Raw genomic sequence first — 17,475 nt, 5'->3', positions numbered from 1 at the left:
TGGCCAAAGAATTTAAGTAGGAAACTCACAAAAGAAATATGAAAGATAAAGGAATGTATAAAAAAAAGTTTAACCTCATTAGTAATCACAAAAATCTTAACAGGAAAGTCTTTTTCTGTTAACCTATTATTATAGGCAAAATTTTAACGTGGTGATGGAGTTTGGACGTATTGTCCTCCCAGAACTCATGTGGAAATCTGATCCCCAGTGTGACAGTTTGAGTCACTGGGGCAGATCTCTCATGAATGGATTAGTGCTCTCCCTAGGTGGGGGGAGTAATGAGTGAGTTCTCATTCTAATAGTTCCCGTGAGAGCTGGTTGCTTAAAAGACCCTGGCACCTTCTCTCTCTCTCTTGCTTCCTCTCACCATGTGATCTGCTTGTACCCTCCAGCTGCCTGCCACTTTCCGCCATGAGTAGAAGCAGCCTGAGGTCTGTGCCAGATGCAGCTGTCCCAGAATCGTAAGCCAAATAAACCTCTGTTCTTTATAAATTACCCAGTCTCAGTTCTGTTATAGCAACACAAAACAGACTAATACACATGGCTAATTCTCAGTAAATGGAGTGATCATATTAGAGATTTACTCTCAGAAAACACTGGCAGGGTGGTACTGGTTAACACCAAGGTCAAGGGTTCAGATTCTTATACTGTCAGCCACCAAAACAAATAAAACCACACTGGTGGGAGTGAATATTTATACAGGTTTTCTAGAGGGAAGATAAGGAATATGTACCAAAATGCCCCAAAGGCTTTGTAGAATAATACAAAATGACTCTTTTAGAAATTTATATTCAGGATAATCAAAATTGCATAAAAACAATACTACAGAGAAAGCTTATCATGATGTTGTAATAGTGAAGAATTAAAAGAAAAAGCACATATGAAACATTAGGAAATTCTTAAACACTTTAAGTGTATCTTAAAATTGTGTTTTTAAAAAACCATGCCATCAGATTGTGAGCACTGTTACAAATGAAAAATAAAATATGAATGTGCAGTAAGACAAAACTTGAAAATGGAGGAAATGGAAAATGCATAAAATAAAAAAACAATGAAAATATATCAAAACGCTGGCAGTGGTTTTCACAGGGTTGCACACTAGTTGGTAAATTTTATTGTCTTTTCCAGTTTTCTGCATTTTAAAAATGTGTCAGAGTTTGCAGTAAGTACTACCTTTATAATCAACAGTGGGAAAAAAATATTTTTTAAAGTGCTAAAAAGTTAAGGAGAAAAATGGTCTAGTGAGCAATCTATTTTTCCCATACGGTTATGAATTATGTGTCTGTATATACACCATGCTGCATTCACATAAAACACCATAACCACACCCTAACTCTCCTAACTCTAAGTCCAATCTAGCTTCTTTCCATGAGGAGCATTTGTTCATTGTAGCCTCTGCACTGAATTTTAATTCTGAAAAACTAGGAGGGGTCTTCAAAAAGTTCACAGAAAGATTAATATTATCTTTTCATTCTGGATTTCCATGAACTTTTTTAAGTGTCCTTGTACTGGTTTATCTAACTTTCATCTACAAATTGCTAAGGAAAAGCTCATCTAACCCTAATAAATAAACAGATGATAAAATAATGAGACATACTTATTTTTTTCCCTCAATCTCTTTCAATAAGTATTTATTCCACTTGTCTCTCACTGGCACTACTTACCTTGGCATTACCATCAGGTAAGAAGAGGTAGGCTCCACTTTTGTCTCTTTTACTCGAGGTTCCATACCATGAAAACTGCACATTTATTTTATGGTGTTTACCGTTTTCTTTAGTTATCATTTTCTAAAGACAAAAAAGAAAATTGTTTAAGCAACTCACTATTAAGATCTTAATCATATTACATCTGGTTCCACGTATAATTTACTTCAGGATAGATTGAAAAATACTAATTTAAGCCTCTAATATTCACAATTCTTGGTTGAACACTCAAAATTTTATACTTAGCCTTAGGATTTAAAACCTTCACAATAGGAATAAAAAGTTAGAATACACTTCATAAAGGAACAAAGAGATATACAAATTGAGAAGTTCTAGAGCAGTGCTTCTCAAACTTTTTGTAGAAGGAGGTTTATTTTTATTTTCGACATGTATGGACCAATATTTTTGTAAAATACAGTAGAAGTGAATTAAAAACTAAAATTAAATATAAAAATTAAATTTAAAGTGGTATACCAAATATATACTCATTTTTAAAAATTAGATTTAATAGGTATTCCACTGTGAAATAGCTTTCAAAGTTTCCATACACATTTCTAAACATTCATAATTTCTTATAATTATTTTGTGGATCAGTAATAACAGTCCACAGAGCAGCAGCACCCACCCACAGACCATATCTGTGAGCAGCAAGTGGTCACTCAAAGTATAGCTGCTCATCCATCCTTTCACCCAGAGTTTTTAATACAGCCCTACTTAAGAAGACCTTTTTCTTTTTTGCATAACTAATGTGCACATGTTGTAGTAAAAGTGGAAAGTTTTCTACAGTTTTCAGAACTATTCAGAACATACCTCCATAAGCCCAGACTGACCAAACCAAAGTGCAATAAAGGAGTTCTCTACAGTTATAGTTTCTCCAGTACTTATTATCTTCTTCATGTTGAAAATTCCTTTTCCTTTATCTTCTGTTTCATCATTATACAAGACATAATCAGCTAAATGTGAATTTGAACTTGCTGAGTCCAAAATCTTATACACTTTCAGTCCCAATGGCGGTATATGTGCTAGAAAAGATACCTTTAAAAGATAGGGAAGGGAATTTATTAAAGAGATATGTTACCTACTGGAAGGCAAACCACTTATTTTGGTAAAAACAATAAAGTACCGTATTTTTTAAAAAGAGGATATAATACTTCTATAAATGTTTTGATAATTTATGGGTATAACATTGTAGTTGGCTGAATAATGCCCCCCCAAAACTCACTGAAGCTTGAATTGTGTCCCCCAAGTTTTATGTATTAGAAACTTGGCCACTACTGTGACTGTTAAGAGGGTGGGAAAACCTATTATGGTAATTGAAAGCTGGAGCCTTGAAGAGGTGATTAGACTGTGGGATCATGCCATGATGAATGGATTAAAAATGGTGGTCAGGGGCATGGTTCTGAAGGCTTCAAAAGAGGAGAGAGGAGACACTGTCTCTCTCTCTGCTCCACCATGTCACAACGTGACACCCTGCATCACTGTCGCCATCAAGACCCTCACCAGATGAGTTCCTTGGACTTTAGACTTCCTAGCCTCTGAAACTGTAAGCGGTTAAGTTTTGTTTTCTTATAAATATCCAGTTCCGTGTATTTTGTTATAAGCAACAGAAATGGACTAATACAAACATCCACATCTCAGTTTATCCAGGAAAACTAATAACCTGAAGTTGGTAGGTCTATCAAAGGCATTAATGTTTGCAAACAATATGTGCAATTATATGATCATCCTCAATCATTCTACCATGCTCTTCTTAATAGATACCCAGAGGAGGAAATTATCCATGAAGGCAAAGGCTTATTGTAAACAATGATTTTTCCTAATTAATGGAAATTTCTTTACAATATTGTGATATTTCAATATATTTTAAAAATGGTAAACATAATAATACAAATATTAAACATACTAGTTCAGTCAGCACCAGCCATCAAATGCTCAAGATTTAGCAGACCCTGAACAAGGCACAGAAGATGCACACAGTATAAGATATGACCCCTGCCTTCCAGGAGCTATGGTTCCATTTTCTAGATGGGATGCTTCCTGTAAAATCTGACCAAAACTTTTATTATACTTTTCCTTTCTATCCAAAGGATTATGCGTATATAAGACTAGCCAGCAATGACTTTTGACAAGCAGAAGCAAGTCTTTTAGAGTTCCTGCTTTATGGCTACATCTCCAGAAATGCAGTTTACATTGCACTCCAGACTCTAAAAGTTTAACCTCTGTAGTGGTATGGAACTCAGTTTAAGATTGCTTATTTTAAGAAACTTTCACACACAAAAAATCTATTGCTTGAGCCCAAGTTTTCCATAATTATATCTCAGAAAAGAAACATCTTAATTACTTTAGGAAGTTTCCCTTCCATGATGTATGTCACCTTTGCAATTAAAAGTTGAAATTATCCAAAATTATTAAGGTACTTATCTCAAATTCAACATGCATAATTGTCATTAGATTGAGTTAAACAAAAAACTTCAAAATTTTATGAATAATAATTACTTCATTACTTCAGAATAAAGTTAACAATATACATCCTTACAAAGACATATAATACACGTACTAACAACATGTACTAATAATAACATACTATACATACTAGCAAAGATGTTAACATTTTGGGAACATAAAATCTATTTTCCTTTAGTGTCATTTAACTGGCCAGTTAAAAACTCTCTGGTATTTACAACTTTCACCACTTCACATACACCAACACGACAGCTCAATAGGGCTATCACAGGACCATTATATATATAAAAACTATACACTGGCTATGTTTTTTTTATGATGCCTCTTTAAGTTCTGTGGCCACAACATACCTCAAAGGCTGTTTGTGAAATAGTACTTGCTGCATCCCAAACTGCACTGACTTGAACTTCGACAGGTTTTCCTGAAGCAGAGAGTACTTGCACCGTGGGAGAACTCACGTAGACTGAGACGACTGAGTTTCGGTCTTGTTCTAAAGGATTATAGACCACAAGGTACCTGCAAAAACAACTGCTTCACTATTGGGATCTCAAAATATTTTTACTTCTTCCACATTCTTTGTAAGACCTCAGTTCATAGTCATACAGCCAACACATGGAGAAGACTTAAAAGGAACATTCTGGTAGAATTCTCAGAGAACAGGCAACTTTATCATAACAAATATCACACAGTGCAAAGGGTAATGAAATAATGATTCAAAAGCACTTTCTAAAGAATAAAATGTTTTACAAATGGAAGACATTAATAAACTTGTGATAATGCTTTTTCCACATCCCAGAAAGTGACATAAAAATATGCTTTTATTCATCATTCTAAAAGAATTGGTCTACATAACTAATACCCTATACCGGCCTAATCTCGCTAATTAAAAAAATTCGTATTTTGTCTGTTTGCAACTTAGCCACAATTAATTCCAATTAAAAATCTGATCTCACATTCATTTTAAACCACTAAAACACAGAAATTCAGTCATATATGAAGAATCACATAAGACACATATTTTATATATAGGGACCCTTAAGTGCTCAAGAAAGTCAATTCTGGGAAAAAAGGTCAGTTGAAGCAAATCTACTTATAATAGGGGCAAAAATTTTATAAGTAACGGTTAAAGAAAAGATTTGATTGGCACTTAGGTAGAAAAAGGAAAATAAAAACTACAGAAATGAGATTTGGTGATATTTGAACTATGTGCAACTCTTAGTATGAACAAAAAATGAATAAACTGAATTTTTGGTAGAATTTTTCCAATATTTTTACTAGCAAATTATGACATCCATCATGTAACATTTAATTTTTACAGGATAGCTTTAACGTCCTCTCTCAATCCTCTGATATTCAAATAATCTCAGTTGAAGCATCCAACATCCTTGATTTCTTATCAGCAAACCTGCCAGACCTGCATAGTTCCATGGCTTTGCCTGTCAGTAGAAATGTTCTAGACTATCACGTCACAGACGTTGAAATCCACATCCTTTGCAAGATTCATGGTTTTACTTTATAATGAATTTGCATCATATTACCTTCAAATAAATCAAAGGGTATTTTAAACAGGATGGTTGACTAATAATAAAACTAGCTGATTCACTAGTTAGTATTTTCATAATCTAAAAATTTTTTTCCTATACAATTTTGTAACTGCAGGAACATAGAACTAAATAGTCAGATAACAACTGCCTCTCACCCAACATGTAGTAGCTATAGATGGTAGAAGCAAGCTACGATCCATCTAACATAATGCATCAGAAAGCCTATCAGTGTTCTTTCACCCTGCATACATGTCCTATATATTTATATATTTTTGCTTTCATTTGCATTTTAAACCATTCATTAAGAAATAAAATGAATACCTTCAGTGACCAAAACTAAAGCGAAGGACGACAGGAAAGAACAAAAGAAAAGAAAGTATATACCACAAAATCTGTAAAACATTTGACATGAATTGTTAACAGTAGAAGCATTTATGGTTTAAACAACATTCTGAGATGCGAAAGGTGACAATACAATAAGAATGTCTCTAATCCCTGTTGGGCTTACGTTATGTATCAGGATAACAAGACTTAATTTGCATCACTTATGTTCATCGAGATTCCATATTCATACTAGAGAAAAACAGTGGAAGCCCGGTAGTCATAAACTTGCAAAGAGCACTGAAACCTCCTAATAGTAGATAAAACCCCTGTTATCCACATAAAAAATTCTCACGGAGAGTCCCAGTGATGCCCCCTTGAGAGGTGTGCTAAACAGACTTACCTGTGGAATTTCTCAACCTATTTGCACCTTCCCCTGTCCCCCCAACACAGCTTACATTTCACCTGACTGTTCTCTCATTACAAACACATCTGGAGAATCACAACTGCCAGGATTTATTATTATCAACAGGACTATGTAATATTCCTACAGGTGCACCAGGAAAGAAAAATGGTTAAAGGTCACATTCTCTGCACCAGAACCACAGAAAAGAGTGATTTACTACTAAAACCCATATTCCTAGAGGCTTACACAGCTAGTATATGAAGAAGAACTCTAGAAAACCATGGCCTGAAGACTCAAGCCAGTCTCCTAACTCTGTAGAAGCCATGAGGCACACCCAGGCAACTGTAGCAGCTGAGCCGAGAATGTTCTTTGGATGCTCCACTACACAGAACTGGTCATGAGGGCTGTGATAATAAAATGTCATGTGTACCCAAGCAATAAATTAGGTAATAAGGATCCAGAACACTGATTTCTTCCCATAGAAAAAAATAACTCACACTTAAAGCAAATAATAATTTCAACCATACATTTGGTTTTATACCACATTAAATCACTTTTTATAATAAGCTGTAAACTAGGGTCTGTTTTGCTTCATTTTAGTAGCTAATTAGTATTTGACCATAATAATGTTTCTTCTGTACTGAATGATTATGTAATTATCATGCCAGGAATCTATTCAAAAGCTAAATGTGTAGAGTATATAATGAGTATAATGCTGCACTAAGAAAATAATTTTTAACATAATTAGAGATTCACAGCATGTTCTTCAAGTGCATCACAGTACAAATTTACCTGACAGACATACAAACTCCTATCTATGTACATTTTAAGTAGAGTACAGAGAAAGCATGGCCATATATAAATTATATTACCCTTAGAAATAAGTACACCATCACAAATTAAGTAAATTTTCATTATCATTCTCACATTTCTAGTCAAAGACTTATTCTATTGTCAGTATTCCCAAACATGAGTCCTTTTAAGCTCTTGAGTTCTGAATAAACAGGCTTCAATATCATATCCCACTCACTTACTGAAAATCAACATTATTGGATTCACACTAACAAAAGAATAGTATTTTTATCCTAAAAATGGAAAGAGTTAATTTGTATTTTACCTTGGAAGTAACTGTATAGGAAGCTCAGAGCTTTCTTTTCTTCTCCAGTTTCTCCCACATTAGCATTAGCTTCTTACCTATCATCTGTCACCAAGTCACATCCAGCTTCCCAGCTCATTATGACACTGGGCCCCCACAACTTGGGGTTATGGGCAATTATCTAAATTACATACAAGAAACAACTCTCACGTCATGAAGAAAGAGCACTCATACGCTACCTGCCAATCACATTATAGGGCAGAGGTGATCTACTTTGGCAGGGAGAGAAAGGACTGGAGAAAAATGAAAGAATATCTGCATGCTCACGTCAGACTGGGAAACACTTTATGGAAGACCTGGCATTATTCTGTAAACACGGTTCTGTCCTTGAAGACTGCACTGAGGATGAGAATATTCAGAACTCCTTCACCCCTTCCAGAGAAATAATTCACATCACGTTAAGAAAGACAACTACAGCAAACCCTAGTCCCCTCTATGAGACAAATCTAATCAGTAACCATTCAAATGTGAACTATACACTAGGACACACAGGCTTCCTTCTAGGACTGAAGAAACAAGCCCTGTTGTCAGAGAAACCTTAGAATTAACATTTGGAATGCTTCCTGTATTCCTGGGCCAGTCCTCAGGCCTGTATAGGCAACCTACAAAGCACAGCTTTCATTCTTCCCACCAGACAGATAAGGAAACTGAGGTTCAGCAAGGTTAGGTATGTTGCCAAGACTCACCCAGCAAAAAAGCACCACAACAGAGCCTAAAACTCAGCCTTACCACCAGAGCCATCTTCTTAACCACTTCTCTCACAGGCCAAGCATATACGAATCTTTTTGGCAAAAGGAGTTTCCTGTGAGATTCCCTTACTTCCCAATTCACATGTGAAGAACTTTCTCCTCATCAGTGCTAAAGATGTCCGCACAGGCCCTCTCCTCGACAAGCTAAGGATGAACATAAAACTATTTACATTATATGTATATTATATTTGTGAAAGAAAACTTATAAACTAGAACACTGAAACAAAAAAAATCTTGCAATATATATTAAGGAGTTCATCTTCTGACCTCATTGCATGAAGTAAGCAAAAATAATATTTGAGGAAACACTTAAAAAATACTACATATTTTATAACTATATAAGAAAGAAAAAACTGAAAAATATTTTCAAGTTCTTTGCAAGTGCAGTTGCCTGTTAAGCAAACGCCAGAAGAATACATGAAAAATAAGTGCAACTTCATGTGCCTATCACAGTACCTGGTACAGAATAATGTTCAATAAATAGTTGATAAATGACTAGTGCAGAAAAATCCCACTAAGAGAATTTATCATTTACAAATAATCCCTACTTGTGTGGGGCTTTATAGTTTTATCACAGCATTTTCATTATGATTATTTCAATTCTTCAAAAAACGCAAGATAGGTAATTAACCCCTTTGTAAAGAGGGAGCAAGTTGTAGATCCAAGATCACAGAGAAAGCTAAGAACAAAGCAAAGACTAGAGATGGTTTTGCCTGATTCTTAACCAATAATAGCATATTAAAAACTGCATTTCAAACAAGAATATATTCATTTTTTCTAAGTAACCTCATTAGTGGAACATAATCTAAAGAAGAGTAGTAAGCTTCATGCAATATTCTGAATATGAAAATACATGGATTTATATGTTAATAAAAATTGCAGTTGCTAGATTTGAAGTCCTTTTGATACATTCCACCTCGTTTTCTAGGTTTAAAATATAATGCTTACCATATCATTTATCGGGGAAAAAAATCAAGATATTAAAAACAAGGGAGTCTTTTTGAAATATATTAGATCTTCAAAAAAGTCACAGCTCTGTGATTCCTGGGCTCTAGAGTCAGGCACATTCAAACCAAATCCCCAACATGCCACTTAAAATTTAAGTGGCTTTGGAAAAGTTATTTCAATTCCCAAGACTTAATATCCTCATCTATAAAATCAGGAGACAAGATTATTGTTAGAGTTAAAAGATAAAATGCTTAGAAAAACACCTAGCTCAGACCAAGCACAAAGAAGAATCTCAATAGCGATTCATTTCTCGCCTTTCCCTTACAAAATCCTCATGGCATCCTGACCAATGACTGTGGTACATCATCACAATGAATGGAAGAGTGAATGATTTAATAACCCAGGTCACTGGGCTGTCATAAATCCTTTTTTGCATAAGGCATATATAAATCTAAATAAAAGAAATTAACAAAATCACACATGTGGTAACATCCATACCTTGAAACAAGAGTTCTGATAACACAGTGTGGTGGTGCTGGTGGGGGATAAATGCACATGGAGAACACAAAAACATGTACAAAGTAAACATATGGCTTATGGCTAAATTAAAAAGCAAGGAAAAAAGGAGAGAAGAATACCACCTGGAATGTGAGGTTATAAATTTATGAATGTGAATACACAGTCCCTTATCATGGGAGTACCAACAGTCTAGGGCAACGGAGAGACAGAAGCAAACCGGAAAGTTCAGTATAATAGGCAGGTGACAAGGGTATGCTCAGAATGTCATGTGACACAAACACACAAAAAAGGGGGCAGTTAAAATGATTAAGAATTAATCAGGAGACCAATCAAAATAGAAAATTAATTTTATACAAAATAAGTAGAATATGCAGAAAATGACAAAACTTTACTGATGGACACAAAAATGAATAAATGAAGAAGAATATGATCACTCTAGGTTAGCAAACTAAAATAATGCAAAAAAAAAAAAACCCTCTGCCAAAATTAATTCATGAATCTTAGTAATACCAACCAAAACCCCACTGAAATCCTTTTGTTGAGAGAAAGATGAAGGAAGGAAAAGGATCATAAACTGGACAAAACAAATCTATAATGACGGATGGGCAAGACAAATGGTTAAATAGATCCACTAAAACAATATGCCCTGGATTGATTCCAGATGAATTTCAAAATTTAAAAACATAAAAAATGATACCAATTAGTAGGAAAAATAAACATGTAATCTGTGGTACAAAAGGTCTTTCTAACCATAATGGAAAAATACAACAAAGTAAAAGGCTGACAGATTTGGTAACAAAAGCCAAAGCCAACAGATATGATAACAAAAGCTTAAAGCTTTTTCTATCTTAAAAAACAAGATGAAAGAATAAAAACTAAAAACTAAAAACTAAAAACAAAAAAACATTCAAATAGAAAAAATACATATTTTTCTTTTATTAAAAAATTGAAAAATAAATGATGCTTCTACTTCCAGAAGAGATGGAGTCGCTGTCAACAGACAAGAGCTCCCACTTTGAGTAGCCAATTAGAAACGCCAGATAAAAAACAGTAGGCCAAAAGAGCAGTTGGTGGAGTCTTGGGAGGCTTCAGGTACACAGTTTTCTCATTAGGACATGTGCCAAATATTGGGGCTGCTCAGAAAAGAAAGCTTAAAACCTAAACAGAAATCTCTGCAAAGTAGTCATCTCATGATATTCTAAAACCCAGCAAGGAGCAGGGCCTACAGAATATAAACAGGCTATTAACTGAAAATTTGGAAAGCTAGATGAAGGAGACATTGAGTGAATCAGTCTCAATTTAGCATAGTGCTTGATTGGAGTAATATTTTCTATATGAAGATATTTTCCACAGCCTCTGTAAATTTTATACACAATGTCTACCACTCAATATAAAATTAAGAGGCATCCCAAAATACAGAGCCACATGACTAAACATCAAGAAGAAAATGACCAAACTAGAACCATATATGACCCAGATATTGTAGTTAGGTGATAAGATATTAAAATAATGATTAATATGTCCAAGGAAAGAGGAAAACATAAAGTAGATAAAATGGTAAAGAATTTCATGATAGAAATTAACACATTACAAAATAATCAAATATAATTCTAGAAGAATAAATATTTGAAATTAAAAACTCTGCAGATATCTTTGTGGTTCCTAAGTGTGATGACTTGGTTTTTAAGCTATTGTGTGAGACGTGCCTCCCTCAAACCTTGTATAATATATCAGCATATTACCTGGCTGAAGTGGGGAAAAAAAGAAAAAAAAAAACAAGAAAAAAGAAAAAAAAGAACTCTGCAGATGTGTTTAACAGAGTAGGTTTTTTAGCAGAGAGGTCAATATTTTTTATTGAGAGAGAGGTCAATAAAAAATATTCAGACTGAAGTATAGACAAAAAAGAATGGGCAATACAGAAAAGAATGTTAAGGAAATGAACAAGTCAGTGAAAAGATCTGATATGTGAAACAGGATGTGAGTAGACGGAGATAAGGGAGAAAATGGCACAACAGAAATATCTGAACTGAGAATTTTCCAAAACTACTGAAAGAGATCAACCCACAGATACAAACAACAACAACAACAACAAACAACTCTGTTAGCACCAAATGGGAGGGGGTAGGGACCCCATGGTATATCATGTTGAGTCCCTTCTTCCCCCACCCAAAAAGGGAGAAATCTTAGAGGTAGTCAGTAAAAATAAGACAATACTGTCAAAAGAACAACAATAAGATCACCAGCTTACAACATTTGTCAACAGAAATAAAGGAGGCCAGGAGATAACAGAATTATATATTTAAAGTGGCGAGAAAACAAAAAATCACTGCCAAACTAAATATCTATACTCAGCAAAAATTTGAGAATATGATAAAGATGGCTTCAGATAAGCAAAAACTGACAGTATTGGTTACCAGGCAGAAGGAAAATAATCTCAGGGATAAACATGGAATTGCAGGAAAAATGGAAAGTGCATGGGGGTATCAAATATATGGGAAAACAAAAGGAAATATAAACTACAAAAAACAACACAAAAGTAATGATTTTAATTAGATTCTACAAGAAGTCATCCATTTTTCCATATGGTAAACACTAAAAGAATAGTAAAATCATCTATAACCAGCAACCTGGGATGGACAAAATGTAATAATAAAAAAATTCAAACTGAAAGAAGGCAAGAAAAAAAGAGAAAAAGTGCTTGAAGGAGATTTACCAAAATATTAGCAATAGCTATCATGAGGTGGTGACATAATTTATTATTTTTCATATTTTCCAAATTTCTTATACCTAATATTTATAATTTATAATCAGAAAATATATAACTTAAAAAGTCTCTGACTTTTAAATCCAATGATTCCTATTTTTAGAAATTTATTATAAGGAGGAAATTAGAAATATAGATTAATAAATAAGAATATTTCAACTATTATATTTTATATCTAAATTATCTAAATATCTAAAAAAACTATTCCAAACATTATATTTATTAGCAAATCAATATACTGATTAAATTGAAGTAAAATAATAAAGTATACCTATGGTTGGACTATTAATATCCATTAAATTGCCATTAACTAAGGTACTTCAAAATATTCTTGAAAAAACAGCATTAAAAGGTAATACAAAACTTTCCATGAACTTTTTGAAGTACCCTCATAAATAATTATGAAGAATTTTTTTTAATATGATAAAATGTTTCTTATACTATTATATACAACAGGACACTGGATTATATATAAAGACTAATCAATGAAGTACAAAAATATATAAAATTCTAAAAGAAAAACATTAAACTGTTAACAGATGCTTCCTCTAGATTCTGGGATTAATAGTGAATATTCTGCAATTCATTTTTATATTTCTGGATGTAAAACACGATTCTACAAAAAAGCATGTATTTTTAAAACGATCCAAAAAACAACAAAAACAAATTTTAAAAGGGGGGAGGGGGGCGGCGGGAAAGGTAGCCAGACAAAGGAAAGCAGAGAAATCTGCTCCAGGTAGAGTAATTATAAGAAAAAAGCCCCTGATATATGAAAAAGGATGTTATTTTCAGAATATAGAAGCCATCCAATATCACTAGAATTTGCACATAAAATGCACCTCTGAAATGTCCATATATGAAGCTACAAACAGATAAATCCCAAGTAACAGTGAGGAGTGTGGTGTCTTTAAGTCAACTACAAAGAGTTTGAACTTTAATATACAGGTGATGGAGAATGACTAGAAGGTTTAGCATGCTCAAATTTTCCTTTTTAACACCTACTTCTAGTTGCCAGGTGGAGGAAGGATTTAAGGAGGGAAGACTCATAGCAGAGAGACAAAATAGGTAGCTTCAATAGCCCAGGGAGAAAAGTTGAAGAGCTAAGTTACAGGAGTGGTAGAAATACAAAAAGAGGAATAAATTTGAGAAAGATATAGAATATCTTATCAGTAGGATTTTTTTGGATTTCTTAGAGAAGTCTGGGTGGTAAGACAGATGGAAGAGTCTCCTACAATTTCTGGTTTCCAGTTAGGGTGGGATAGATATGGGAGTACCATTAACCAAGATGGAAGACCTAAAGGATGGGTACTGGGAGGAGGTTTCAAGATAAAAATGATAAATCCAGGGTCAGACTTCCTAAGTATAATGTCAGTCAGGATGTCCCTGAGGGACATCCACACAGATTGATCTTGATGCTCCTAAATTATCAGCAACTCAGAATCCACTTTTCCACTGGAAATATAAAAATTAGATTTCCAAGTATGATAGGCAGCATAACGGCCCCCCAAAATGTCCACATCTGAATCCTCAGAACCTCTGAATGTTACCTTACGTAGCAGAAGGGACTTTGCAGATGTGATTAAATTAAAGATTTTGGGATAGGGAGATTATTCTGGGTTATTGAGGTGAGCCCAATGTACTCGCAAGGGTTCTTATAAGAGAAATACAGGAAGATCTGACAGAGAAGGCCACATAACAGCAGAAGCAAGAGGTTGGAATAGGCGAGGAAGGGGTCACATGCCAAGGAATGCAGGTGGTCTCCAGAAGATGAAAAAAGGCAAAGAAACAGATTCTCCCCTCATAGCCTCCAGAAGGAACCAGCCCTACCACCACTTTGTTAATCCAGTGAAAATAAGTTTAGACTTATTTCTTGAACTGTATGGTAATAATCTGTGTTTTTTTAAGTGTGTTTTTAAAATTTATTGGTAATTTGTTACAGCAGCAACAGAAAACTAACACAAGAGGCTTCACTATTCCTGTTAAAAATGGTGACTAAGCTCCAGTTTCATACCACAAAGACTAAAGACTTTTTACCACCAAGCATATGTAAGAGAAAATCTTGAGTTCTAGAAAAGGGGATGGGGGTTGGCAAAGAGAAGAACTTGGGGTCCTTGAAACTGAGCCCAAGCAAAGACTAAGGTGAAGTGTATCCAGACCTCTGACCTCTCCCCCATGGAGCACTTATTCATTCCCATTCCTTATCCACTGGCTACTGGACCTGATATGTCCAAACTCCCATTGTCCCAGCACAAGTGCTACAGCTAACAGTAAGGAGAAAGCCAACAAGAAAAAACAAAATCTGTACATTCTAAAAAGCATGTGACTGACAGTCCCTTACACTGGCTAAGGTGGTTATTGTTAATCTTTTAAAATTCTACTTATTTTTCAATCTTTGAATACCTTACGCTGGACCCCATTCACTGGAGAAATGCACATATGCACAAGATTTTTCACAGTTCCAAGGCTTCCAGGTTCAAAAACCTTTCTAGTTCTATAAAATAGGCCTTCTTAAACAGGCAAACATTTAACTGTTTTCCCATAAAAATCCCTCCAGAAACTATACAATAACAATTTCATTTATCTTCAATTACCAGATACTGAAATTTATATTGGCAAGTGGAAAAATTAAAAATGATAGTTTCAGGAAAGTTCTACTTGATTAAGTAACAAATAACACCTGTTCTATCAAGAAAAATAATTCGACACTAAGGTACAGGACACTCTTTCTCTCAGAAATAAAAATTAGGATTTTACTTGAATAAAGTAGGATATAAATGATACCTGATCATCCTAATACATGAAAGTTTGTTTCACCATTTTTTCATATATTGGGAGAAATAACTTTCTCAAAATTCGTGAACAAAAATATTATGAATCTATCATCCCATAGAGAGTCATTTGTCAAGGACAAGTTTCAAAAGGAAGGTAAGTAAACAAATGCACTGCACATGTGATCACATGCAAATATAAAGCTGCCCTTTGTGAAACAAGAATATGACAGCAGTACCTAAAACTGCTGCTGTCAAATAAGTAATTTCTACAAATACTCCACTTTCCTAAAATCCAAAAATTCCATAAAATATTACTAATAAAAATTCTTAGTTTAGATGAAAAGTATGACATTATTAAGTAAATATTCTAGAAAGCTGTATGTTAAAAAATATTACTTGGGTAAAGAATTGTATTTGTTTGTGATACTAATGGACAAAGTGATCAAATACAAAATTGTATTAAAGGAATATTTTTGCTATTTTTAACTCTAAGTAAATTTGACTTAGCTGGTGGTAAAGAGTAGGAAAAAAGAATAAAAACTAAAAAAACCCAGGTCACTGGTAACAATAACAACAATGTGGTAAATAGTTCTTAGTTTAGATGAAAAGTTCTGTTAATAGTAACAAAAATCCCAACAGCTAGCACTTAATGAGCCTTTAGAAACAGTGACAAGCATACAGTATGGGTGTTACTTGAATTGACTTCTTTTAAAAAGCTCTACAATCACCCTAAGAAGTCCTAATATCATGCCCGTTTTACAGATTCATGGAGTGGTCCTGTATCCTGCTCATGATTATATAGCCATTTATGTGGTAGAGCTGGGACTCGAACTTAGCCAGTCAGGCTCCGAGGCAGCTTAGAGGTAGGGAAGGTGGCCCTGCTGTCCTTCTCCACTGGGTAAGGCTAGAAGAACAACCAATAGCATTCAGAATGCTGTCATCCTCCCCTAGCCTCTCTGAACATGGCCTTAACAGCCTACTTTATTCCACCCCAGCGAAGAGCCTTCACTCAAAAGCCTCCCCACCTGCAGTGGCAGGACTGGAATAAAGGGGGTTTCTTTGAGGTGATGAAAATTAGGCTATTTTCCCTAGCTGCAGTGACAACACCACAAGCAGTTCTTTCAGTAAAGTCTTCCTTCTTTTAAGAAGTGGTAAGAAGGGAATCTGCTACATAATAGGTCTTCATTTTGCAGTACTGGAGATATTTTGGAAGAGAGTTTCTCTGTCCTCTGTCCTGGTTACTGGACACACTTGGTTATTTTCTAGAGTAGAATTTTCTGCCCAAAAACTTCCTTTCCTGTTTATACAAATTAATGCATTATAAATGATTTATACTTAGATCAGAAATCCAAGTGTCAACTAATGTGACCTTGGAGATCACCTATTTCAACTCCCCTCCCCCAACACATACAGCAAATGAAACTGAAGTTCCAAAAATATGAAGCTGGTTAGTTAGTGACAGAGATGGAAGCAGAATCAGTTCCCGGACTCACAGTGCACGGCTCCCTTCACAATACTGTGCTCCTTCCAGGCATCTGACAGTGAGATCTGCCCAGAGCTCAATGGTATGGAAATAAGAGAGTTAGTATCACAAATGTCAACAGAATTTGTAACTGCAAGTACAACTCAATACTACAAATTAAAGTGTTAACTCCAAACTACAACTACAAATTTCAGGGCTTTCCCACTGCAAAAAGCATTTCTAAAACCACAAATGTAATCAACATGTACTCTTAATACTTTTATAAACAAAAAAGGACTGAAAAATCTTACAACTATTTCTAATTGTAAGAAAAGAAAAATCTACAACTATTTCCAGTACACGACAGAAAATAGTCAATAAAAAGGATAAATATTCCTTTCAAAGTGTTCTAAAATTTTTGATACTAAAGCAACAAAAAGAAACAGACACAAAAATTGTACATAATTTGCCTGACCCCAATTATTGGCTGTCACCAATTAAGCTGCTTTCACTCTCAGAGAATTTTGCCTAAAACAAAAATACCATCTGTTTTACCTAAACGTTAAGATGTTCTATTTTCTTGTAAATTCAGAAATCACATCTGTAGCCATTTTCTGAAAAGATGAGAGACATTATATTTATGGGTGACTGCATAAGGAATGATGTTCA

General features: G+C 34.5%; 1 protein-coding gene and 1 non-coding gene across 3 annotated transcripts in view; one reads left to right on the top strand and one right to left on the bottom strand.

Annotated features, from left to right (window-relative positions):
• The window catches only part of MAN2A1 (mannosidase alpha class 2A member 1), a 164,475-nt gene that overhangs the window by 44,031 nt on the left and 102,969 nt on the right, over window positions 1-17,475 (bottom strand). For both annotated transcript variants that reach the window (XM_063085636.1, XM_063085638.1), the window contains exons 13-15: window positions 4,517-4,682; window positions 2,514-2,738; window positions 1,665-1,787 (exon numbers count right to left, since the gene is read on the bottom strand). In XM_063085636.1, the coding sequence (XP_062941706.1) occupies window positions 1,665-1,787; window positions 2,514-2,738; window positions 4,517-4,682 (514 nt within the window). The remainder of the gene's footprint in view (window positions 1-1,664; window positions 1,788-2,513; window positions 2,739-4,516; window positions 4,683-17,475) is intronic.
• Window positions 11,459-11,561, top strand: LOC134371420 (small nucleolar RNA U13). The gene has a single exon (XR_010022843.1). It is a non-coding gene; the product is annotated as a small nucleolar RNA U13 (small nucleolar RNA).

This window comes from Cynocephalus volans, chromosome 2 (assembly GCF_027409185.1).
Source record: "Cynocephalus volans isolate mCynVol1 chromosome 2, mCynVol1.pri, whole genome shotgun sequence".
NCBI lineage: Eukaryota > Metazoa > Chordata > Mammalia > Dermoptera > Cynocephalidae > Cynocephalus > Cynocephalus volans.
This window is presented reverse-complemented; position numbering and strand designations above follow the sequence as displayed.